The 27,786-nt window shown below is 40.3% G+C and overlaps 1 protein-coding gene and 1 long non-coding RNA gene across 3 annotated transcripts; both read left to right on the plus strand.

The window, feature by feature from the left end:
* Window positions 1–1,311: 1,311 nt before the first annotated feature.
* LOC113695310 (uncharacterized) lies at window positions 1,312–4,327 on the plus strand. Of its 2 annotated transcripts, none has more exons than XR_011817302.1 (3): window positions 1,312–1,630; window positions 3,177–3,320; window positions 4,104–4,327. It is a non-coding gene; the product is annotated as an uncharacterized lncRNA (long non-coding RNA). The 2 variants fall into 2 exon arrangements; XR_011817301.1 differs by having other exon boundaries at window positions 3,246–3,320.
* Window positions 4,328–26,032: 21,705 nt separating this feature from the next.
* LOC140009863 (uncharacterized) lies at window positions 26,033–27,106 on the plus strand. Its single transcript, XM_072056196.1, has 2 exons — window positions 26,033–26,572; window positions 26,729–27,106. Exons 1-2 carry the CDS (start codon window positions 26,033–26,035, stop codon window positions 27,104–27,106), a joined length of 918 nt encoding a protein of 305 aa, XP_071912297.1.
* The last annotated feature ends 680 nt before the right edge of the window (window positions 27,107–27,786 follow it).

Genomic DNA, 27,786 nt, shown 5'->3' on the forward strand with positions numbered 1-27,786 from the left:
TTTGTGGTTATTGTGGCAAGCTCAATCATACGGAGAATGATTGTTTTAGGAAACAAGAGAAGTGCTTGTATTGTGGTAGTACCGTGCACCAGATATCGAAATGCCCGACCGTACCAAAAGAAGGCGGTAGTACCCAAAGGCCTGAAAAGTCAGCCGCTAAGCAGCCTAGTGTTGGAGGAAGTCGATCTAATGCACCAGCTAGGGTTTATGCATTAGGCTATCAACATGTTTCCGATTCTACTAAAGTCATGGGAGGTATGATTCTTTCTTTTATTTGTCTACCTAAGGTTCTCAGTGACCTAGTACCGTACACACTTTTTGCAAAACCCTAGATTCATAAGATAGAATCAAAGTTTGACTACTAATTGGGTAAATAGAAATTGTGATATATGGATCGGAGGGTGTAAGTTAGTGATTAATTTGAAAGGCATGACTCTTAAGGGGTATGACTATTATCCGAAGTGTGAATTTCGAGGACGAAATTCTTTTAAGGAGGGGAGGATGTGAGGACCCGATATTTTTTTTATTTTATTTTATCCAATATTAGTAGTTTGTTTAAATATTTATTTACTCATTTTTCTCCAAATTATTTATTTCGATCATTTAAAATCCATTTATATGGAACGACGCCTCTTTTATATTTTTAAAAGCGTTTTGTTGGAAAAATTCACTTTTCGAAAACTCGTTTAGTTCGGAACAACGAGTGCACGTTTTTCGAGACTATATTTGAATCGAGAGTGTATTAATATTGGAGAATTAAGAACGATCAATAATAGATTAAGAAAGGTTAATTGAGGAATTAATACTCAATTCACGTGAGGACTCGTAAAATTATTATTTTTAAACCCCGAATTTTGGCTCAATTAATTATCTATTTGGATTTTTGCCCCGAATATTATTTTCTATCCTTATTAGACCTAAATATATGGTTTTATAGCTTCGTTATATTTTTAAAGTGTTTCGTTTCAAAAATTATTTTCTTAGAAGCTTGTTTAGTGAAAAAGTGAAAACGTGTCTGAAAACTTTAGCCAATTAGGAGTACAATAAGCTCGGAAATTTGGAGACATGTACAATGGTTCTAAAATAGGTAAATTTAGATTTAAGTACTCAAGTGATAGTTGGTGGTACGATCGTTATGAGAATTTCTCGAAAGTTTCATTTTATTGCGTCTAAATTGGGAATACGTGTTTTCACGTTTGGACCATTATTTTGGGACAATTAAGAATGAATAATATTTATATGAATGTAAGTGCCCTAGAGGTTTAGTGCACTAGTGTAACAAACGTAAGAGAAATCGAACACAAAACGTGCGCGTAGGGCACTAGTTGTAATTGATTTGACGTATTTAAAATATTAGACGTCAAGCGTCTTTTGTACGCAAAGGAAACCAGAACCGCATCTCATTTCTTCTAGCTGCAATGGACGGATAGCTTCAGCCGTAACAGCTTCACCATTCCTTCTACAAATTCACCAAATCACTACCAAAGCCTCCATAGATTCAATCAAAACTTCACATACACTTAACTCTACACTTGGACAACACCTTAAGCTGAAAAAGGGAGGAGCTTCACGGTTTTCTTCAGGCTTCAAAGGGACCGAAATTTTCTGATTTGAACAACCATCAAAGTAGGTAATGATCAACTACCTTAAACTTGTCTTATGGAGGTTGATTTATGCATTTGAGCTGAAATCTTCACTTTAGTAGCTTGTATTGTCGGAAAAAAAGTGGGCTCTATGAATTCCCACTCTTGGGTTGTTGCTGATTCTGTGCTTACTGAAGTTTATGATGTCGGATTAGTGTTTAAGTTAGTGATTTGCTGAAGAAAAACTGCTGGAAACTCACGTTGAGTGCAAAGGCCAAGTTGGACCATTTTACCCCTGCTCTGTTCGGTCACTTTAATGCAGAAATTTGAGGATTTAATGGCTTGATTATGTTGTTTACATGTTGTAGCAGTTGTGTACAAATTTTCGTTGAAAAATACTGAGTTTTGGTGGGTCAAACGAATTTATTTCCAAAGCTAGTAATCTGGGAAAACGGTTGCCGTCGTAACCAGACCAGTGTTCGTGTTTCGTCCATAACTCCGTACTCCGACGTCGAAATCAAGTGCCGTTAGCGGCATTTGAAACTAGACGTTCCCATGTTTCCAACGGTGTATAATGTACATTCTGGTTCCATGTGTGTGAACCGCACCATTCATCTGAATTCAGCTGTCCTGTTTCTCCGTTCTGCCGAAATGATTTGATGATGCTGCGACTTTAGGCTTAATTTCGAACCAGTTGCATGCTGAAACTTGGAACGATTTCTTCTGTGAAATTTTATCCCTGTGAATGTATTTTCTAACATTATCAACCATTCCCAATTCCGAGTTAAATTGAGGGAGTTATGATCAAAATACGGCGACTGCCTCGTTTTTGAAAATCTTAGATTTGGACAGATTGCCTTAAGGATTTTTCCAAATTTTGGTCGATTGATTAACCACCTTCCCGAAGGTATTTTTCCACGAAATTTGATAGGGAGATACCCTTCATATAGGAGTATTATACTGAAAAATTTGGTATCAATCCAAGTCCGTTTCGACACTTAACTAAAGGTCCAAAGTCGGAACCAAATCTGGAAATTTGTTAACAGTCTTGAAATTTACCCAACTTTGAGCTACCATATCTTGGTGCTAGAAACTCCGATTCTCAATCCGCTTGTTCTGCCCTAAACCTTACTTGCACCTCTAATTGAGCTACAAATTTCAAGGGTTGGTTTGCAACGAGTGAATTCTGCTGAATTTTCAAAAGTTAGCAAAAAACCAACCCCGGCTCAATCCTGGGTGATTTGGAACAGCAACTTTAAGCTCATTTTTGAACACCTTCCACTTAGATTCATGGAAAAGTGTCTTCTAAGAACTTTTAGTACTTTGGAAGAGGTTTCCAACGGTACAAAGTTTTCCAATTTTCGACATGTGGAATCTGAGATACGATTTTTTCAAAATATCGTATCAAAACTGAAATTTTCTGAATTTCAAGGAAATGGAGTTTTTCAAGTATTCCTTATTCTTTCGATAATACTTGAACGTTTATGCTTGATTTCCAAGATAACAAAACTCGATTGCTCTTGTACATTAAGAAACTCCACTTGAACCTCGATTTACTAGTAATTGAGGTTCATTTTCATGAAATTTCCCCAGATTGTACTAGTGCACAATCTTCCTTGATAATTGGGATGTGTGAATGATAATTCACTATTAAATGCTCAGGCGCTCAAGAGGACCTTCCAGAGGATCTCACGGGAGACGCCTAAACCATCATTTGAACTCGCTACTTGAATCACTGTGAGTGTCAAGTGCAAGAACTTGTTGTTAAGTGGTTATCTATTTCTTATCCGTTATGTAAATTTGAAATTTTGAGACGAGGGTGTACTTTATCGCACTCGTTCTCTTTCAAATGAAATTATATTCGAATTTTGCTATGTGAATTCGTATCCGACTTGTACATGGTAATGTGGATGTGATTTGTACTTGTGATTCGTATATGTGATCCGTATTTGTGATTCCTATTTGGAATTGTCGATTTGAGCGTTGCTCATCGACTTATATTCGTATTCGTATTCATATTCGGGGGACGCCCAAAACTCGTTGGCTAACTTTGCGAATCGAGCCAGCATGGGCTTGGTCGATAAGCTTAGCAAACCATGAGATATTCGTAGAGCATGATCTATTGGAGAGATCTTGCTCGGCATTACTCGTGCAGTATTGCCATGATATACTCGAGTATTATCAAAAACTTTGATGAGCGGGCCCGGTAAGGGGGTGTAACGGTGACGGGATTCGAAGAAAAGTGGTGTATCTACGGATTTGATACTTATGTGGTTGACGGAGTGTCAACGTGAGATGTGATCAAGACTTCGACTCGACTACGTGGAATTTAGCTCCTGAGAGCTACAGTATCCTTGAATTATTTCTGTTTATTTTTCCTATTCGAAATGTGAATTATTCGAATTTGATAGCCTTACCTACAATGTAATTGTTGTTGCTACTTGGATTATGTGTTTGCATGTGTGTTTTCTTGGCCTCACTGAGTATTGGCTCATCCTATTAGTTTGTTTTCCTTAACAGGTTGGATTGGAAGATTTTGGTAAAGCCGACTAGATTATACTTTTGATTGGAATCGGGGCTGTAAATGTGTAGTCGACTTTTAATGGTTGCATTTTGGAACTTGATGTATCTTTTGTGGACATGATGTAAGATTTAAATATTTAGTTAAGGAAGCGACTTTTCTTTATTTTGACTCGTAGTATTTGGTATGTATCGTTAAGTTCGATTTGATTTGTCTTGAGTCCTGGCGAGAGCTGGGCAGGCGTCCCGCGGATACCCTTGGGTTCGCCCTTGGGAGAAGTGGGGGGCGTCACAGCTGGTATCAGAGCCATATACCGACAGTTGGGACCTTAAGTCCTTCGTCTGGAAAAGCCCCGAGCCTCTCGTTCGTGTAGAGTCACGAAGCGAAACTCTCCGTAGGGGATGCCCGCGTGCGGGTGGCAAGCTGATAGGTACCCCGTGATGTGACCCTGAGAACTGTCACAGTTGGTATCAGAGCTTAGGCTTAGACACCTCTAAAATGTCATTCCCTACAACTTTCATGTTTTAATCCAAGGCCAATCCGGCCTCTAACTAGGAGCTAAAAATTCGGGCAGAATGTTCCTTCACAAAACCTAATTTTCTGTAATTTCTTCCAAAACAGAAATTGATTGCAATTGTCCACTTTTTCCACCTTCTAGAATCATTATATACCGTTTCCAATCATCATAGATAGCCACACAACCATGCTTATATTAAAACAGAAAAATCCCCAAAAATAATAAAACTTCATCACTTCAACCACAAATCAAGAAATAATCCATAATATTGCATCTCATACTACCACTAATCATGATTTAAGCATCAATTAAAGGAGGAGGGTGGTTCTTCACAACTCACCTTAGAAACAAGAGAGAGAGAGAGCAATAGGTCCTCTTAGCTTTCCAAATAACTTCACAAATCAACTCACTAACACTAATTGAAGAGGTTTTATGGAAGGAATTCAAGATGAAACGGTTAGTTTGTGAGATTGGGCAAGATTGGAGCAAGAAACTTGGAAGCTTTTCTTTCTTTTCTTGTAGGAAGAGGTTCGGCCAAGAGGAAGACAAAAATGAGGAATTTTTGGTGAATTTTTGATTTATTTGGTCAATGGTAAGAAAATGAATAGTGGTCTTACAAGTTCCTTCAATCAAATGGTGACACTTGTCACTTATTTAATGCAAGTCTATCACTTTGTTCCCTCTCACATCAATCCAAATAGCTTCCTCTAATTATCTCTTAACACCCGGTAAATTAAACCCAGTATCCGAAACTTAACCTAGTTGGCCGAATTTTTCTGAACTTTTCGCACTAGTGGGTCCCACGTCTGGTATACGCTCTTAATTTCTCAAAAACTATTCGATACTAGAAAAATCATCTAAAAACTATATTTACTCATAAAAATTATCTAGAAAAATTTCCGGATACAGAAAGTGCAGAAAACAAGCCATTGAAGATAAGAAAACCTAGAAAGATAATAAAACCTAGAAAATGGAAAAGTTACGGGTTCTCACACTCTCTCCCCCTTAAAGAAATTTCGCCCTCGAAATTTTCTTATCAACAGAATCTATCAAAATCTATGGTACCCAACGGACCATACCTTCTACGTCCTCGGACGAGTCAGGATCCTGATGGTGTTCTAAAGAATACACCTGAGCCGATGCCTTGGATCCAGTCCCTTCCTTTTCCGACTGTCCAGGGTTAGTCTTAGTTGGTTGCGGGGTCCCTTTTCCTTTTCGCAATCGAATTGGGCAGTCAGCAATCCGATGATCGGCACTTCCGCAGCGCAGACATGTTCCCTCTTTCTTCCAACAATTTGCCTCCGTATGATTTGGCCCTCCGCAATATCCACAGGGACCACGAGTAACAGAGACCGGTCCTCCCTGAGGGACATCACGCGACACCCCTAGTTGTCGTACTCCTCCGTTTCCCTTTCCCATCTTAGGGGGCGTACTTGTACCTTCTTGCTCAGAGCTACTCCCAGGAAAGCCCCTTTTCTTGGCTTTAAAGTTTTTCCCCTGTAGCCTAGCATTTTCTACTCGTTGTGCCTTCTCTACGGCCTCGCTAAAAGCATTAATCTGGGCCTCCGCGAGGTCCTTCTGAATTTCTACGTTCAAACCCTGGATAAAACGCGTTATTCGCCGCTGGTCGGTCATGATTAGTTCAGGGGCAAATTTGGATAGGCGGGTGAACTGGCTCTCGTATTCCGTGACAGACTGGGCCCCTTGGCGAAGTCGGATAAACTCATCTTCCTTCCGCTCCTGGACTAGAGGAGGGAAGAATTTCGCGTTGAACTCCCGCATAAAATTCACCCAAGTCCTGGGCGTCTGTTCCCGTTCCCATTTTTGCCGTATGACATTCCACCAGGAACGGGCCGCCCCTTCCAACTGGAAAACGGCGAAAGTCACTTGCCGTTCTTCAGTGTAGTGCAGGGCAGCGAAAATGTCTACCATTTTCTCGAGCCACCTTTCGGCGACATCCGGATCGGGTTCCCCAATAAATTTCGGTGGTGCGAACTTCTGGAACCTCTCAAGCGCCCTATCGTCGCTTTCGACATGATTGCCCGGGTTTCCAGGATTAGGGTTTGGGGTTTGGCCTTGTTGCTGCACCACTTGTGCCAGCAGGTTGGTCATTTGCTGCATAGCGGCAGCTATCTGCACGTTGGGGTCAACTCTCGGTTCAGGGTTAGGTCCAGATGATGTTTCCCCAGCACCCCGGTCCGGCGTGGGTTGCCTACGCCCGCGCCCACGTCCTCGGCCACTACGTGTGCCCTCCATTAATCTAAGTCAATCTAGGGTCGGGTGCAAAGATAATTATAAGCATAAGCAAATAACAAGAGGTACACACAGAGCAAAAGCATATATACACACAACTGGACCAAACCAGTCACACAGTAGCAGTCAATTAAAGACAAATGTGAGAGATCCATGAAAGTAGCGGGATCATCCGAAAGTACTATAGACAGACTAGGTCACGAGTACAAAAATAACTCATGAAGAGCTTTTCCCCCTCTAGGGCACCGTCCATAATCTACGACAACAACACCATCTATATCTTAATCAAAGTTGATCACGCTTAACCACACCCAAACAGACCATACGAAGTTCCATAGAATTGCCTTTCGAGTTCGCCTAAGTCCTTTCTAACCTAGGCTCTCATTGATTTGGTAGCCGGGCACGAGAATCCCAAATAAGATAATTCACAACTCGAGCCGGCCGGTCCCAAGAGTAAATCATCCATATTGAAGATTCCTACCCGACATACATACCTAGCTTCCTCAAGTCCCATGATAATGATCCTTACTCTTATAACATGCACAGTTCATAGCTTATGCTCAAAAGAGCACTTATACCTTTCACGAAAGCAGGACCATAACACCACTTGGCCCCAAGCTCACTCCGCGCAGAGACCACGCGAAGTGGCTCTGATACCACCTGTGACAGCCCCACCTTCCCCTAAGGCGAACCAAAGGGGTTAGCGAACTGTCTGACCAGCTCTCGCCAGGACTAACGGTTCGGTATAGAACGAGCTAATACATTCCGGAGCTTACCAAAGCGGGTAAACAAATCAAAATGTTAAAATAAAAAAAAAAACGAAACCGAAATCGGCTATAAATAGTAACCGACCCGTCAGAACCCAACCAAATATCAAGCAAACATTCACATCTTGAAACTTAGCATTTACAAGCCAAAGTGGCATACAAAAGTATTCAAAAGTGGATACATGTCTGGTTTGCCAAATCAAAAGGAAAACGGTCCCAAAAGTACATTTAGGGTTTCAATACATGAGCTATACAAAAGATATGTTCAACTAGCTCAATTTGGCAGCCAATTGTCAAATCCAGTCCAAAAGTATTTATTTTTCTGTAAGGAAAACAAAAAGGAACAGAAAGGGGTGAGCTTGCGCTCAGTGAGGTACCAGACATATAGCAGTAAAATCATGGCATTTCACATTTAACAAATCAGGTACACATGCCAGATGTAAAGTAAATGAACCAATGATTCAAATCAGAAGGATACAGGTGGCTCTCAGGAGCCAAATTCCCATTAGCATCATCGAAGCTTGATCGAAATAATAGTTGACACTCCGTCAACGCTAAAGGAGTAACCAATACCGTAGACTCCACTTTCTTCGATTCCTTCCACCTCACATACCCCACCGGGCCCGAAATCCAATCAGATCAGAAATGGTAATACTCGAGTATACCCGGAATCAAGGGTCTCAATACCCAAAGATCCCAAAACAGACTACCGTGGTTCGTTATCCAATCGACCAGGCCCTTGCCGGCCCGACTCGAGTAACTGGCCACAGGTGTTGAGCTCAGAGGTCACAGAAAGGTCGTTGGACACAAGCTTCCAAACGACGTCAGAACAGATACAGATCCAGATACAGATAACAGATACAGATACAGATACAGATAACAGATTCAGATACGCGTTCAAAATTGGCATATGAACAGACCAGAGAACGAGTGTGATAAAGTACACCCTCGCCTCCCTTTTATCAAATCGGTTTAACCATAGTTCATTTCAATGATGTTCAATTCAAATCAAATGATAAGTCCAGAAACAATTTCAACATTTACAAAACATTAAATATGGAGTATCAATAATTCAAGAAACATGTACAATGGAAAGCGGTAGTAACATTCATGAAAAGGATACATTCGTTCTCCTGTCATTTCATTTCATTTGGTTTCATTCGTGCATTCATTCACCCCGTCCCTGGCTTTTGGCCAGGCTCTACCAACCTACAAGGTAATACTCGAGTATACCGAAACGTTCACCCAAGTTCCTAGTCGCCCGACCGAGTCCGCTTCTGGCTCGAGACGACCGGTAACAAGGGGCAATGGCTAGTTCAGCCCAAAAGGCTTACATTCATGCACAATTAACATTTCAATCGCTCAATCATTAAAATTTCACAATCACTTAGGCTAAGTGCGATAAAGTACACACTCGCCTCGAAAACTCGTTTAGCAATCATTGAAAGCAAAAGCAATAACAACAAGATACTGATATGCAAGCACGCATGATATGTAAGAAAACAGTTCCAAAATTAACTTTGAAAACAGCTCCAAAGTAAATAATGCGGGAAAGCGGTTCATAAATAATTTTAGAAAGAGTTTGAGGTCACTCACCTCCACGGCTCACAATTCTCGTCCAATATAGCCAATTTCATCATTCAAGTCCAAGCCTTTCACTTGAAACTTAAGGTAACCAACGCTATTAAAAATCGGACAGCATTTCCCCTTAATTCCTTTATTTTCCAACCTACAATCAAACCCAATCACACAGCAATTAACCACAATTGCTCAAAACCAGAAAACAGTTTTTGACGTCCTTTTGCGGTAATGGCACCAAAGGTACTACGAGTATCGGATGGAGGTCCAAGACCCACCGTTTCGAAGCTAAGAACCAGGGATACAACAATGTAGAAGGTCACTCAGTCCAAATCCCAGCACAACTAGGTCAAATATGCAAAATACCAATCCAGAACCGTAATTGCAGGTTTACAAATCACACTATGCTGTAATTAGTCCAACTCAGTCTATACAGGTCCAAATGCATTGATTCCAAAGGCATACGGTAGCTAAGGTATCAAGCTACATTTCATCAGAAGACTTCAACACCCAAATCCAAAGCAATTCCAGTCAAAACAACCCATTACAGGCGCAGTTCTTACATCCTGATGAACCCAGAATAGCAACAGTAAATTCGGCTTATCTCATTCTACAATACTCCAATTGCCCTGAAATTTTAGAGGAACCCTTAAAACATCAATACCTACAACTTTCATGTTTTGAGCCAAGGCCAATTCGGCCTCTATCTAGGACCAAAAATTTCGGACAGAATGAAGAACCAAGAACCCTAATTTTCTAGATTTCTTCCAAAACAGAATTTACTTGCAATCTTCCACTTTTTCCACCTTCTAGAATCATCAACTATCATTTCCAATCATCACACAAAGCCACAACATATGAATCATATTAAATCAGAAAATTCATGATTAAATAGAAAATGTCATCAATCTTCACCATAAGTCATGAAATCATCAAAAAAATCACTTGTTCAACTACCACACCTACTAATTTCATCTCATAACCAACAAGGAAACAATTTCTTAACCACTTACCTTACAAACACTAGATACAAGGTAGATGAGAGTCTCTCCCTCCAAACAAAAACCACCAAGCACTTCAATCACTCCTAGCAAGTAAGTTTTATGAAGGAATTTGAGAAATAAATGGTTGGATTACAAGATTTGGGCAAGAAAAGGGAGCAAAAATTGAAGAGCTCTCTTTCTTTTCTCTCTAGAGTTGGCCGACCAAGAAGGTGAAAATGAAAGACAAATTTTGGTCAAAATTGGTTTAGTAAAGGTAAAGAAAGACTAGTCAAATGCCAAGCTCCAATCACAAGGCAACATGTGTCCATTCCAAACTTATCTCATTTCTTTTGTCTTGCAAGAATTAATGAACTAACCAAACCCCTAATTATCTCATAACACCATGTAATATAAACCATATATACAAAGCTACTCCAAATGAACCACATTTACCACACTAGTGGGTCCCACGTCCGGTATACGCTCTTAAATTCTCAAAAACTACCCGATACTAGAAAAATCATTTTAAAACTATATTTACCCAATAAAATTATCTGGGAAATTTTTTTTTAATAAAGAAAATGTCGAAAAATGCGGGCGATTAAATAAAATAAACCCTAGAAAATTAGAAAATTTCCGGGTTCTCAAACTCATTTTTTTTTTCGGGGCGTCACAATCTCCCCTCCTTAAAAGAATGTTGTCCTCGACATTCCCTCTTGTACCAATCAAGTCAAGACATCCCGCAAAAATCTCTCAAGAGTCAAATCAAACCCACAGTCCGGCATCCTAAACTTCAAGCCTAGGATACACTACAGAGATCTGAAGCCTAAGCTCTGATACCACTTGTCACGGCCCCACCTCCCCCTAAGGCGAACCAGAGGGTTCGGCGGGCCGCCTGTGTAACGACCCCACCTCCCCCTAAGACGTACCAGAGGGTTCGGCGGGCCGCCTGCCCAGCTCTCGCCGGGACTCAGTCGTTCGCTACAGTCCTCAATTAAAATTGAAATAAATCACAAGAATAAATAGAGCATTGATCCAAACTTAAAGCGGAACTTATATACATTGCCAACCCAAAAGAGAATATGAACATCAAATATACAAGGGTTCTCAATCCTTCATACGTCCAGCCCGTGCCAAGCACTAGGCGAGAACCACTACAAAAGAAACAAAAGAAACAAAACTAGATTGGCTAGTCTATCTCAAGCTCACGTCCTCGCTCGCCTTCCCCTGTAAGGAAAACAAAACTAAAGGGATGAGCTAAAAGCCCAGTGAGGTTCCGAACACATAATCAGATAATCAATCCAATACATTAAACATGGAGTATCAATAAGTCAAGAAACATTTACAATGGAAAGTGATAGTAACACAATCATTAAAAGGATACGGCTCACAAGGAGCAATTCGTTATTTCGTTCATTCGTTCTCCTGACATTTCCCCTTATTCCTCCAATCATTTGAAACTGCATTTTTCGTTTATCAATAACCCTCGTTCGATCGTTCGTTCATTCATTCATTCATTCATCCCCGTCCTGGCCGTTGGCCAGTCTCCACCAACCTACAGGGTAATACTCGAGTATACCGAACGTTCATCCAAGTCCCTAATCGCCCGACCGAGTCCGCTTTTGGCTCGAGACGACCGGTAACAAGGGGCAATGGCCAGTTCAGCCCAAAAGGCTTACATTCATGCGCAAGTAACATTTCAATCATTAAATCCTTGAAAATTGCACAGTTATTTAGGTCGAGTGCGATAAAGTACACACTCGCCTAGGAAGCTCGTTTTGGAAATCATTAAAAGCACTTAACACATTAGCAAATGATAACAACAAGCCATAGAATCAAATAAGGAACACTCACCTAGAAATGCAAAATATCATGCAAAATATCCTTCCGGATATTACCCTTAATCACCAATGAAACCTAAGGTTGAACAAGAGAACATATTACAGTTAATCGAGCAAAACATTTAAGGAAAACAAAGAAACCCGACTAATTAGGAGTAAAACGTGTAAAGATGACTTTCAAGTAAGAAGAGGGTTGTTTGAACCCAAGGATGAAAAATCATGTTTTAAAATGGAAAACCGGTCATGGTATTGGCCAAACAAAAGTATACAAGTTCAAATAGAAACCTAGCCATCGGGCGAAAATTTGGGCAGCACGCCCTTTGTGTTTACCTAATTTTCCAGCCATTTTGGCTTCATTATTTTTCCTCAACCACAACCCAACATCACACATAAGCAATTCAAGTCAAGAGCAGTTCCATAGGCTCACAATATCATAAGAATAAGAAATACAGTAATAACAAGTGCAGAAATTCAATTTAGCAAAAGACAGATTTGACGTGCGAATGCGGAAATAACATATCCGAGGCTACGCTTATCGGATTGAGGCGAAACCTATTCCGTTTCGAAGCTAAGACACAGGGATATAACGTTCATGAAGGTCACTTAGTCCAGTTTCTAATGTAACTTGGTCAAATTCTCAAATTACTAAACCAGAAACCAATTCGTCGGCTGCTTAAATGCAGAACACTGTAATGGTCATAACTCAGTGTACAAAACTCCAATTCAGGTTTTCTTAGATGCATTTTAAAGCTACTTCAGAACACTACAACTTTCATGTTTTGACCCAGAGCTAAATCAGAATGGATCCTGGTCAAAAAACGTGATAAGCTGGACTTAACTGATGAAACGGACTGCTGGGAAATACTTAGAACAGTAAGGGTATTTTGGACTTTTCACGTCCTACGTTGCTCCGATTGAGTTGAAATTTTGTAGGAACCTATAAAATGCCATTCTCTACAACTTTTATTCTTTGACCTAAGGCCAAATCGACCTCTAACATACAGTTACAAATTCGGACAGAATGTTGGGGAAAATTTCCAGATTCTGGAATTTTGAGTTTCTAGTGCAACTTTCCTTAATTTCTTGGTCTAATCCCTACCACAACACCTTATAACACCTCAATTGCAACATATAAGCATCATACAACAAATTGGGCAGAATTTCCCCAAACCCTAGTTCATGAAATAAAAAGGGGAAAACTACTAAAACATGATAATCATCCATGATTCCACCACAAAATCAAGTTGCTAAGCTTAATTTCACAAGATTGAAAGTAAAACTTGGAGAGATAAGCTCTCTTACCTTGACTAGAGGTCACTAAGAATAGCCCAAGCTTTCTCCTTCAAAAACTCACCACAACTCACTAACTAGTCACTCAAGAACAAGTTTAATCGGTTTATTTTGTTTGATTTCTTCCTAAGTTGTTGGATTGAAGATGAAATGAAATGTTTTCCTTTGGTGTTTTCCCTCTTCTCTCTCTCGGCCAGCAGCAGCAGAAATAAGGGGTAAAATGCTGAATTTTGGTGCTCAAATGGATGATAATTGTCTTGGGTTAAGAAGCCATGAGGTGGTGACAAGTGTCGCCACCACCACCTTTCTTTTTTTCTCTTTCTCTCTTGTTATTTTGTAGCCTCACATTCGGTCAAGCTTGTTGCCAAGAGAGAAGATATTTTGCTCAAGTTCAATAAATTTGTCTGGTAAGAAAATGGTGGTCAAACGGTACGTTCAATCGGTAGTGCGCGGAACCCGCCGGATCGCGCCGTTTTTCTTAAAAACTCACGTACTAGGGTTTTTACTTCCCATTCACTAACCTTATATCATTGCCACTAGTCACATATTATTTATCACTTAAAAGTCACTTTTAATCCCCAAATTAATTCTTACTCTGTACCGAAAATTCATCCGGCGAAAAATCGCGAAAACCCTAATTTCGCTCCAAACTTGAAACCGAAGCGTAAAACCCTATTTTCTAGGTTTATCTACACGTAATGTGAAATATTTGGGTAGTGGCCTTTGATAAATACTAATTTTCAAATAAAAGGGTATTTTTGAGAAAAATACAAGGAATTTGCGAGTCCTCACATTCTCTCCCCCTTAAAAGAATTTCGTCCTCGAAATTTTACCTTCAGTTGCCTCAGACGAGTCCGGAACTTGTCGGTTGTCTAAAGCATAAACCTTTGCCGGTCCGCTAGTTCGTTTCCCTCCTTCATTCACTTGTGATTTAGCTCCATCCAGTTGCAGAGTATTGCTTTCACGTGACTGTCTCCTCGGACAGTTGCTAACTTGATGATCGCCACTTCCGCAGATTAAACATTTCCGCCCCTTTCTCCAACAATCGCTTTCGACATGATTTGCCTTTCCACAGTACCCACAGACCAGGTGAGAAGCCATCTTTTGGCTTTCTTGAAAACTTTTCCCAAATCTGATTTGGCTTTCTTTTGTAGATCCTTCACCTATCGCCCCTAATGTCCATGGTGGGTGGGACAAAAAGTTCACTTTTTGCACTTTGGAAGGGACTCTCGCTTCACTTAATTCCTCCACTACACTACTCGATGCACTCCTTTTCTGGGTCTGGGAAGCTTTTATCTGTGCCTTTGCAGTCTCGATTCTTTGAGCTTTCTCAAGGGCCTCCGTAAACGTATTCACTTGTACTGCCGCTAATGCTTCTTGGAGTTCCAAATTTAATCCTTGTATAAACCGTCTTACTCTTCGCCGTTCTGTGGCCACCAATTCAGAAGCAAACTTGGATAGTTTCGTAAATTTCGTTTCATATTCGGCCACACTTAACGTTCCCTGGCGTAGTCCAATAAACTCTTCCTCTCTCCTCTCTTGAACTAAAGAAGGGAGGTATTTCTCGTTAAATTCCCTTATGAAATTCGTCCATGTCCATACGGTCTGTTCTCTTTCCCATTTTGCTTTAATAACGTTCCACCACGCTCGGGCCGATCCTTCAAATTGGAACACCGCAAAGTTTACTTGTCTTTGCTCGGTGTAGTTCAAGACGGTGAAAATATTAATCATGGCCTCTAACCATTGTTTTGCTATATCCGGATCAGATCCTCCAAGGAATTTCGGAGGAGTAAATTTCTGGAACCTCTCAAGAGCCTTATCTTCTCCGATTTCAGGGTTCCGGGGTTGATTCACGGCCATTTGGCCTTGTTGATCCACCAGTCTTGCCAAGATATCTGTCATTTGTTGCATTACCGTTGCCATTTGGTCTTCGGCTTCAACCCTCGTTCCTTGCTCTTGTGCAGCTGTTGTTTCTCTTTCCTCTCTTGGCTCTTGAGCTCGTTCATTCCCACGGCCACGTCCACGTCCACGACTACGTCTCCCGTCCATATATATGTTTTCCCTCTCTTTTCTTTTTCCCCAAAAAGGTAATTCAGTAAATAAACACGATAAGGTTACTAAAGTAACTATTGAGGGCACCAAATATTCAAATAAACATATACCCACATAACACGCCATACCAAGAAGATGGATAAGCAAATACACAAATACATATCAAGTTGGACAGATAACCATGTACATACAGGTATACGAACGTCATGTAGTAACAATATACAGGTAAATCAAAAGGAAAAGGTGAAGTCGCCCCAGTATCAGCCCGTCTGATCTCTCACGTCACTTACTATCCAAACTAGATGTCCCTGACCTCTTGTGCTCATTCTAGTCAGACAAAGCCTGTTCATGTTCCCAAAATACAAGTCTCAAGTATTTAGCAGCACCTCAACTATAGAGTACTCAGGCACGAGAATCCGAAATAAGATAATTCACATCTCGAGCTGCAGTCTCAAGAGTAAACTATCTACAATCGGAATTCCTACCTGACATACCTATCTATGGTCTTCAGATACCATGAGAAAGATTTAAGGCCTATAACATACGCAATTCATAGCTTCACTTAGTCCCTCATACTTTTTCACCACTTAGTCCAGGGTCACTCCACGTAGAAACCACGCGAAGCAGCTATAAGTTTTATCCCTCAATCGCTTAACTTTCAAGTCCAATCAAATCCCACAGTCCGGTATCCTAATCTTTAATCTAGGATACACTACAGAGATCTGAAGCCTAAGCTCTGATACCACTTGTAACGACCCCACCTCCCCCTAAGGCGTACCAGAGGGTTCGGCGGGCCGCCTGCCCAGCTCTCGCCGGGACTCAGTCGTTCGCTACAGTCCCCAATTAAAATTGAAATAAATCACAAGAATAAATAAAGCATTGATCCAAACTTAAAGCGGAACTTATTTACATTGCCAACCCAAAAGAGAATATGAACATCAAATATACAAGGGTTCTCAATCCTTCATACGTCCAGCCCGTGCCAAGCACTAGGCGAGAACCACTACAAAAGAAACAAAAGAAACAAAACTAGATTGGCTAGTCTATCTCAAGCTCACGTCCTCGCTCGCCTTCCCCTGTAAGGAAAACAAAACTAAAAGGATGAGCTAAAAGCCCAGTGAGGTTCCGAACACATAATCAGATAATCAATCCAATACATTAAACATGGAGTATCAATAAGTCAAGAAACATTTACAATGGAAAGCGATAGTAACACATTCATTAAAAGGATACGGCTCACAAGGAGCAATTCGTTATTTCGTTCATTCGTTCTCCTGACATTTCCCCTTATTCCTCCAATCATTTGAAACTGCATTTTTCGTTTATCAATAACCCTCGTTCGATCGTTCGTTCATTCATTCATTCATTCATCCCCGTCCTGGCCGTTGGCTAGTCTCCACCAACCTACAGGGTAATACTCGAGTATACCGAACGTTCACCCAAGTCCCCAATCGCCCGATCGAGTCCGCTTCTGGCTCGAGACGACCGGTAACAAGGGGCAATGGCCAGTTCAGCCCAAAAGGCTTACATTCATGCGCAAGTAACATTTCAATCATTAAATCCTTGAAAATTGCACAGTTATTTAGGTCGAGTGCGATAAAGTACACACTCGCCTAGGAAGCTCGTTTTGGAAATCATTAAAAGCACTTAACACATTAGCAAATGATAACAACAAGCCATAGAATCAAATAAGGAACACTCACCTAGAAATGCAAAATATCGTGCAAAATATCCTTCCGGATATTACCCTTAATCACCAATGAAACCTAAGGTTGAACAAGAGAACATATTACAGTTAATCGAGCAAAACATTTAAGGAAAACAAAGAAACCCGACTAATTAGGAGTAAAACGTGTAAAGATGACTTTCAAGTAAGAAGAGGGTTGTTTGAACCCAAGGATGAAAAATCATGTTTTAAAATGGAAAACCGGTCATGGTATTGGCCAAACAAAAGTATACAAGTTCAAATAGAAACCTAGCCATCGGGCGAAAATTTGGGCAGCACGCCCTTTGTGTTTACCTAATTTTCCAGCCATTTTGGCTTCATTATTTTTCCTCAACCACAACCCAACATCACACATAAGCAATTCAAGTCAAGAGCCGTTCCATAGGCTCACAATATCATAAGAATAAGAAATACAGTAATAACAAGTGCAGAAATTCAATTTAGCAAAAGACAGATTTGACGTGCGAATGCGGAAATAACATATCCGAGGCTACGCTTATCGGATTGAGGCGAAACCAATGCCGTTTCGAAGCTAAGACACAGGGATATAATGTTCATGAAGGTCACTTAGTCCAGTTTCTAATGTAACTTGGTCAAATTCTCAAATTACTAAACCAGAAACCAATTCGTCGGCTGCTTAAACGCAGAACACTGTAATGGTCATAACTCAGTGTACAAAACTCCAATTCAGGTTTTCTTAGAGGCATTTTAAAGCTACTTCAGAACACTACAACTTTCATGTTTTGACCCAGAGCTAAATCAGAATGGATCCTGGTCAAAAAACGTGATAAGCTGGACTTAACTGATGAAACGGACTGCTGGGAAATACTTAGAACAGTAAGGGTATTTTGGACTTTTCACGTCCTACGTTGCTCCGATTGAGCTGCAATTTTGTAGGAACCTATAAAATGCCATTCTCTACAACTTTTATTCTTTGACCTAAGGCCAAATCGACCTCTAACATACAGTTACAAATTCGGACAGAATGTTGGGGAAAATTTCCAGATTCTGGAATTTTGAGTTTCTAGTGCAACTTTCCTTAATTTCTTGGTCTAATCCCTACCACAACACCTTATAACACCTCAATTGCAACATATAAGCATCATACAACAAATTGGGCAGAATTTTCCCAAACCCTAGTTCATGAAATAAAAAGGGAAAAACTACTAAAACATGATAATCATCCATGATTCCACCACAAAATCAAGTTGCTAAGCTTAATTTCACAAGATTGAAAGTAAAACTTGGAGAGATAAGCTCTCTTACCTTGACTAGAGGTCACTAAGAATAGCCCAAGCTTTCTCCTTCAAAAACTCACCACAACTCACTAACTAGTCACTCAAGAACAAGTTTAATCGGTTTATTTTGTTTGATTTCTTCCTAAGTTGTTGGATTGAAGATGAAATGAAATGTTTTCCTTTGGTGTTTTCCCTCTTCTCTCTCTCGGCCAGCAGCAGCAGAAATAAGGGGTAAAATGCTGAATTTTGGTGCTTAAATGGATGATAATTGTCTTGGGTTAAGAAGCCATGAGGTGGTGACAAGTGTCGCCACCACCACCTTTCTTTTTTTCTCTTTCTCTCTTGTTATTTTGTAGCCTCACATTCGGTCAAGCTTGCTGCCAAGAGAGAAGATATTTTGCTCAAGTTCAATAAATTTGTCTGGTAAGAAAATGGTGGTCAAACGGTACGTTCAATCGGTAGTGCGCGGAACCCGCCGGATCGCGCCGTTTTTCTTAAAAACTCACGTACTAGGGTTTTTACTTCCCATTCACTAACCTTATATCATTGCCACTAGTCACATATTATTTCTCACTTAAAAGTCACTTTTAATCCCCAAATTAATTCTTACTCTGTACCGAAAATTCATCCGGCGAAAAATCGTGAAAACCCTAATTTCGCTCCAAACTTGAAACCGAAGCGTAAAACCCTATTTTCTAAGTTTATCTACACGTAATGTGAAATATTTGGGTAGTGGCCTTTGATAAATACTAATTTTCAAATAAAAGGGTATTTTTGAGAAAAATACAAGGAATTTGCGAGTCCTCACAGCCTGCCCGGCTCTCGCCGGGACTCAGTCGTTCACTACAGTCCTCAATTAAAAACAAGATACAATCTCAAATATAAATCAAAGGTCCCCAAACTTTACATATCAAAAGCGAAGCGTCCACGCTTCCGCAGCGCCACTCTGATCCTTGATCACAATTAGTATACAGGAGGAAGTCCAAAACTAGAATATTACACATCCAATCAATTCTAAACGTTAAATACAATCCCGATATGAATGATTACACAAAAGGAATCCAAATTCAATCCATACAAGAGAGATAATCCATGAATAAACACTACAAGCCACTCCTTCGCCTTGAACCCTGTGGAGGGGAATAAAACATTTTTGGGGTGAGCTAGAAGCTCAGCGAGTAACCAGTAAAATCAGTTATCAAATCGGTTTAACCATAGTTCATTTCAATGATGTTCAATTCAAATCAAATGATAAGTCCAGAAACAATTTCAACATTTACAAAACATTAAATATGGAGTATCAATAATTCAAGAAACATGTACAATGGAAAGCGATAGTAACATTCATGAAAAGGATACATTCGTTCTCCTGTCATTTCATTTCATTTGGTTTCATTCGCGCATTCATTCACCCCGTCCCTGGCTTTTGGCCAGGCTCCACCAACCTACAAGGTAATACTCGAGTATACCGAAACGTTCACCCAAGTTCCTAGTCGCCCGACCGAGTCCGCTTCTGGCTCGAGACGACCGGTAACAAGGGGCAATGGCCAGTTCAGCCCAAAAGGCTTACATTCATGCACAATTAACATTTCAATCGCTCAATCATTAAAATTTCACAATCACTTAGGCTAAGTGCGATAAAGTACACACTCGCCTCGAAAACTCGTTTAGCAATCATTGAAAGCAAAAGCAATAACAACAAGACACTGATATGCAAGCACGCATGATATGTAAGAAAACAGTTCCAAAATTAACTTTGAAAACAGCTCCAAAGTAAATAATGCGGGAAAGCGGTTCATAAATAATTTTAGAAAGAGTTTGAGGTCACTCACCTCCACGGCTCACAATCCTCGTCCAATATAGCCAATTTCATCATTCAAGTCCAAGCCTTTCACTTGAAACTTAAGGTAACCAACGCTATTAAAAATCGGACAGCATTTCCCCTTAATTCCTTTATTTTCCAACCTACAATCAAACCCAATCACACAGCAATTAACCACAATTGCTCAAAACCAGAAAACAGTTTTTGACGTCCTTTTGCGGTAATGGCACCAAAGGTACTACGAGTATCGGATGGAGGTCCAAGACCCACCGTTTCGAAGCTAAGAACCAGGGATACAACAATGTAGAAGGTCACTCAGTCCAAATCCCAGCACAACTAGGTCAAATATGCAAAATACCAATCCAGAACCGTAATTGCAGGTTTACAAATCACACTATGCTGTAATTAGTCCAACTCAGTCTATACAGGTCCAAATGCATTGATTCCAAAGGCATACGGTAGCTAAGGCATCAAGCTACATTTCATCAGAAGACTTCAACACCCAAATCCAAAGCAATTCCAGTCAAAACAACCCATTACAGGCGCAGTTCTTACATCCTGATGAACCCAGAACAGCAACAGTAAATTCGGTTTATCTCATTCTACACTACTCCAATTGCCATGAAATTTTACAGACACCCTTAAAACATCAATACCTACAACTTTCATGTTTTGAGCCAAGGCCAATTCGGCCTCTATCTAGGACCAAAAATTTCGGACAGAATGAAGAACCAAGAACCCTAATTTTCTAGATTTCTTCCAAAACAGAATTTACTTGCAATCTTCCACTTTTTCCACCTTCTAGAATCATCAACTATCATTTCAAATCATCACACAAAGCCACAACATATGAATCATATTAAATCAGAAAATTCATGATTAAATAGAAAATGTCATCAATCTTCACCATAAGTCATGAAATCATCAAAAAAATCACTTGTTCAACTACCACACCTACTAATTTCATCTCATAACCAACAAGGAAACAATTTCTTAACCACTTACCTTACAAACACTAGATACAAGGTAGATGAGAGTCTCTCCCTCCAAACAAAAACCACCAAGCACTTCAATCACTCCTAGCAAGTAAGTTTTATGAAGGAATTTGAGAAATAAATGGTTGGATTACAAGATTTGGGCAAGAAAAGGGAGCAAAAATTGAAGAGCTCTCTTTCTTTTCTCTCTAGAGTTGGCCGACCAAGAAGGTGAAAATGAAAGACAAATTTTGGTCAAAATTGGTTTAGTAAAGGTAAAGAAAGACTAGTCAAATGCCAAGCTCCAATCACAAGGCAACATGTGTCCATTCCAAGCTTATCTCATTTCTTTCGTCTTGCAAGAATTAATGAACTAACCAAACCCCTAATTATCTCATAACACCATGTAATATAAACCATATATACAAAGCTACTCCAAATGAACCATATTTACCACACTAGTGGGTCCCACATCCGGTATACGCTCTTAAATTCTCAAAAATTACCCGATACTAGAAAAATCATTTTAAAACTATATTTACCCAATAAAATTATCTGGGGAATTTTTTTTTTAATAAAGAAAATGTCGAAAAATGCGGGCGATTAAATAAAATAAACCCTAAAAAATTAGAAAATTTCCGGGTTCTCAAACTCATTTTTTTTTTCGGGGCGTCACAATAAGACTCGATTACAAGTCATAAACCAATTCTACATACTACCAAAACAGGGTTCCCTAAGCATACACAAACAATAGAGGAAACCAGAAAAATCCGAAAATGATTTAGCTTTAGCCTTGAAAAAAACAGTTTTTGTCCTCATTTTGCGGTAATGGTGCCAAAGGCACTACGATTATCGGATGAAGGTGCAAGACCCACCGTTTCGAAGCTAAGAGATAGGGCTACAACATTACAGAAGGTCACTCAACCCATTTTCGAGTGTAACCAGGTAAAAAATGCAAGATACTATACCAGAATCACAAAAACAGATTCACAGAACGCATTCTAGCGGAAACATCATAACTCAGGCTCTCCAAGTCCAAATCCAGAAATTCCAAAACCAGCTGAAAGCTAAGATACAGGGATAAATTTCATCAGAAGTCCTCAACAACCAATTCGGAATAAATTCCAGCCAAAACAACCAATTACAGGCGCAATTCTTACATTCGGGTAAAACCAGAACAGCAATAGTAATTTCAACTTTTCTCACTCTACGCTACTCCGATTGATCTGAAATTTTGTAGACACCTCTAAAATGTCATTACCTACAACTTTCATGTTTTAAGCCAAGGCTAATTCGGCCTCTGACTAGGAGCTAAAAATTCGGGCAGAATGTTCCTTCACAAAACCTAATTTTCTGAAATTTCTTCCAAAACAGAAATTGATTGCAATTGTCCACTTTTTCCACCTTCTAGAATCATTATATACCGTTTCCAATCATCATAGATAGCCACACAACCATGCTTATATTAAAACAGAAAAATCCCCAAAAATAATAAAACTTCATCACTTCAACCACAAATCAAGAAATAATCCATAATACTGCATCTCATACTACCACTAATCATGATTTAAGCATCAATTAAGGGAGGAGGGTGGTTCTTCACAACTCACCTTAGAAACAAGAGAGAGAGAGCAATAGGTCCTCTTAGCTTTCCAAATAACTCCACAAATCAACTCACTAACACTAATTGAAGAGGTTTTATGGAAGGAATTCAAGATGAAACGGTTAGTTTGTGAGATTGGGCAAGATTGGAGCAAGAAACTTGGAAGCTTTTCTTTCTTTTCTTGTAGGAAGAGGTTCGGCCAAGAGGAAGACAAAAATGAGGAATTTTTGGTGAATTTTTGATTTATTTGGTCAATGGTAAGAAAATGAATAGTGGTCTTACAAGTTCCTCCAATCAAATGGTGACACTTGTCACTTATTTAATGCAAGTCTATCACTTTGTTCCCTCTCACATCAATCCAAATAGCTTCCTCTAATTATCTCTTAACACCCGGTAAATTAAACCCAGTATCCGAAACTTAACCTAGTTGGCCGAATTTTTCCGAACTTTTCGCACTAGTGGGTCCCACGTCCGGTATACGCTCTTAATTTCTCAAAAACTATTCGATACTAGAAAAATCATCTAAAAACTATATTTACTCATAAAAATTATCTAGAAAAATTTCCGGATACAGAAATTGCAGAAAACAAGCCATTGAAGATAAGAAAACCTAGAAAGATAATAAAACCTAAAAAATGGAAAAGTTACGGGTTCTCACAAATTTTCTATTGATGTCTTCATGAGACTTGTAGTTCTCTATCTTAGCTTTGAAACGGTATAAGTTGTACCCCTATCCGATAAGCGTAGCTTCGCATGTGACCGATACGCTAAGAGACATGAAATCTGTCATTTGGCTATTCGTCTTTAAACTTGATTTTTGGTTGCCGTGTTAAGACCTGTGTTGTAATTGGATTATTTTGAGCCTAGTTGAAGGGCTATTGTGTTACCATTACAGATGTGTGACTTTGGGACTGATTTGAGGAAAATATTGAAGCCATAAATGGTTGAAAAATAGGTAAACACAAGGGGCATGCCGCCCAAATTTTCACTAGAGGAATAAACTAGCCTTTGGAGTTCTCATTCTGTATTTTGCAAATTTGACCCAGATCCACTGAAAACTGAGTCGAGTTGTCTTCATAAAAATTGTAATCTTTTGTCTTAGCTTCGAGACGCTACCTAGTACACCTTGATCCGATAACCACAGCTCTAGTTATGATCAAAATCGTGTAACCCATTTTCATACCATTGTCATTTCCGCGCACGCGGGCATGCATTTCCTTGTCCTTTTTGCCGCTTTAATCGTTTTAGTTCTTATTTCCATTTGTAATGGTCGATTCACTGATAGTTGAGTATAATCTTCTGTCACAGGCAGTGACGAACCGGACGGAGTCGATTGACCCGTATAAAGTGCCTTGATTTGCGTGCTCACTATTTTGAGTAAGTAATTGGGTTGTTTACTGATGCGAAATTGTCAAAGTGCTTTGTATATGTTAAATGGGTACTTAGGCGAGGGTGTACTTTATCTCACTCGACCTAAGCCCATCCTTTATTTTGATTTCATATGCGAGAATACATGTCTTATGTTGAGTATCACCCTTTTGCTGTGTGCTAATGGGGATGATTACATGACTTGAGTTGAACCCCTTTTTGCTGTATGTTGTTGGGGTAAGTACTTTGTTGTGTGCTTTGTTGAGATATAGTATCTATTGAGAGACTGGATATCTCAGGGCTTGGTTCCAACCCGGTTCCAAGGGTAGACGAACTATTCGAGCCAGCCGGAACTTGGTCGAAGTTAGTTCCATGCTAATCTTGGGATTTCGTTCTTTGTTAAAACTTTGATTAAAACTAAGTGATTTTGTTTCGCTCAAGCTGTTGTGTGCTGTTGACTGGCCAGCGGGGGTTGGTAAGGTGAACGGAAAAAATAAGTGGAGTCTACGGACCATGAGTAATTTGGTTGACGGAGTGTCAACAGGCGATCAAGCTCGGGGAATTGAACTGGTTTTGGAGCCACCCGTATCCTACCTTTGTGATGTTACCCTTCTGTTATTGATGTGAAATATCCTGATTTACTTGTTTATTTGGATGTGAGTTTACATTTTTGCCCCTGATTATTCACTAAGCATATAGCTTACCCCGTTCCATTTGTTTTCCTTAGCAGGAGCCGATGCGGGGAAAGCTCGGGAAGGTGTATAGACTTTGGTTATAGAATAGTTGAATTTGTACTTGTTATAAGTTGACTAGTGAAATGTATATATTTGTCGTGGTGGTTATGGTTAGTAACTTCTCTAGGGTTTACTTCTTGGTACTAGTGGTATGTATGATTTAATGTAATAGTCTATACAACTTTTGAAGATGTAATAGTTTAAATAGAACTTTCTTTTGGCGTGAACTCTATTTTATCATTTTTGGAATCGAGTCCTGGCACGAGTTAGGCAGGCGATCCGCTAAACCCTTTGGTACGCCTCTGGGTACGGTGGGGTCGTCACACCTGAGGTGCAAGTAGACCTTGTTTCTAACATTCTGGGATTTCAACGGCAGCTCTTTCCGCTAGTCTATCTTGGGGTTCGCATTTCTCGGGGTAGGTGTTCTTCAATTGCCTTCGACGGGATTATTACAAATGTGAGGGTACGTGTCTGCCACTGGAGCATGAGGCTGCTGTCCACTGGGGAAAAATTAATTCTACTAAAGCACGTCTTGAATTCAATGCCGTTGTATCTGCTGCAGGTACTTAAACCCCCTAAGGCTGTCTTCGTTGCGTTGGGGAGAATATTTAACTCCTTCTTATAGGACAAAGCACAGGACTCTAAACGAATATACTGGGCGTCTTGGGAGAAGTTGTGCTTCCCCACGGAGGAGGGCGGATTGGGGGTATGGTCGTTGGACGACATGGTCAAAGCCTTCTATTATAAGTTATGGTAGAGGTTACATCAGAGAGGATCTATCTGGTCAGATTTTATGTTCTCTAAATATATCGGAGACCAGCACCCGCGTCAGGCAGCGGTAGCCAGACCAAAGGGTACATGGAAGTGGCTAATTGGTATACGGGAGATGGCTGAGGCTCACATCTCGTGGAGTCTGGGACCGGGTATGGTGGACTTCTGGCTTGACACTTGGTGTGAGTTTGGACCTCTCCGTACATTGGTGCCGGCAGATAGGGACAGCCGTCCTTTTTTGGTGGCAGAGTTCTTGGGACGGGAATGGTGGAACAGGGACCGTCTCCTGTAATGGCTTCCGGATCACCTTGTTGATTCGATTATGGATATCCCTTTCGACCTGGAGGGGCAGGATCAGATCATGTGGGCACGGTTAGTGAAGGGGTGCTTTCGCTAAGCTCGGTTTGGGAGATGTGTCGGCAACGTAGAGGCGGCTTCTCGATGCATGGTATGGTTTGGAATAGGGGTGTCTCGCTGAAGATGTCTATTTTTACTTGGAGACTATTAAGGAACTATGTCCCCTTGGATTCGGTGCTCTGTCGGAGAGGGCTGCCCTTGGTGTCCAGATGCTCCTGCTGTCTCGAGGACGAGGAATCGGTGCTCCACCTGTTTGTCAATGGCTTGGTGGCACGAGAGGTTTGGGGGCATTTTGGTAATAGGTTTGGCATACTTCGCTTGCCGCTTGAGGATCTTCAGCTACTGTGGATGAAATGGGCCACGTCGCTGCTTCGCCTCCCCGCCCTTCATATCCGACATATCCTTCCGATATTGGTATCTTGGTTTATCTGGCAGGGGCAAAATAAGTTGAGGTTCGAAGGGCAAGCCTTTTTAGCTCGGAGGGTGATCCGGGAAGTGGTTAACTTCGTACATGACTTGGGAAGAGCAAGGAAACTTGAGAAGGCACAGTTCTATGGAGACCTGGATAGTGAATGGGCAAGCTCGGCTCGTTCGGTAGCCTGTAAACGGTAGGCAGTGGTAGTTACTTGGTGTAAACCTCCACCCCAGCGATACAAATTAAACACAGATACTAGCGTGGTCAACGGAAGGGCTAGTGGCGGAGGGGTATTGCGTGACTTCAATGGTAGACTTATATTTGCATTTTATAAGGAGTTTGGGGAGAAGGGTGTCCTGCAGGTTGAGGCACTAGCAGTACTGGAAGGGTTGCGAGTGTGCGCGGCAAAGGGGGTACGGGAGGTATTGGTAGAGGTTGACTCTACAGTTCTTGTGTCACTAGTCAAATCATCGGCTCTAGGAGGTTGGTCGCATTACAATTTGCTGAGACAGATTCGTCGACTTCGGGATCAGGTGTCGGTTTCATTTATCGACACCTTCCGTGAGGCAAATATGGTTGCCGACAGGTTAGCGGCTCTGCAAGGGTATCCTAGCATGGTGTTTGACTCTGTTCAGCAGCTACCGAGGGAGATTCGCGGTTGTCTGGCTATGGATGGTAGGGAATTCCCGTCCCTTAGACTAGTGACTTGTTAGGGGGTAGGGCCCTGTCAGTTTATTCTCTATATCTTTTATATCTGTCTCTCGTTGCCTTGGAATAAATAAAAGGGTCTACATTTCTTTAAAAAAAAATTAAATATTTGGGTAATATTCTTGTTTTGGGGTTTGATGAGAGGATTTTGATTTATTTTGTGAATTTACCATTTAGTTTTGGTAGGCTTCATCTTAAATCCTTAGCTTTATTTTATTTTAATTTCGCCTCTTAATATTTGTAATAATAATAAATTGACCCGTCAAGCTTCTTTAATTCTTTCAATTGGGTCCTACTTGTTTTAAATTTCTTGAATATAGGTTGTTTACTTTCATTTAAATGCTTTGATGATTCAATGTCATGTGTATTTCCATTTCTTGTGATTATTTGTTAATTAAAGTGATGCCTTGACCATTTTCTTTGTTTTGGAGGGTAAATCAGTAACTTCATTTCCTTAGGTCACCAATTCAAGGGAGGTATACTCTACTCTTTATTTTGATTTTACTTGATCCTATGTGCTCATTGCTCCTATGTGATTTTATGTGTGTAATTGCATGCTTTTTTGAATGTTTTCTTTATTTTATTTTATTTCATTCATTTATTCATTTTTTTTAAATGGCTACTCGTTTTATTGATAAGAATAATGAGAAAACTACAGAGGGGGTAAGAAAAAGTCCCGAGCGGT

The sequence above is a fragment of the Coffea arabica genome, chromosome 6e (assembly GCF_036785885.1).
Source record: "Coffea arabica cultivar ET-39 chromosome 6e, Coffea Arabica ET-39 HiFi, whole genome shotgun sequence".
Taxonomy (NCBI): Eukaryota; Viridiplantae; Streptophyta; class Magnoliopsida; order Gentianales; family Rubiaceae; genus Coffea; species Coffea arabica.

Bases quoted from the DNA above. Each gene is read 5' to 3' on its own strand.
- LOC140009863 (XM_072056196.1), top strand. From the start codon at position 26,033: ATGTGTCGGCAACGTAGAGGCGGCTTCTCGATGCATGGTATGGTTTGG. The intron at 26,573-26,728 runs GTAGCCTGTAAA...GCATTTTATAAG, and splicing joins GGGCAAGCTCGGCTCGTTCG to GAGTTTGGGGAGAAGGGTGT.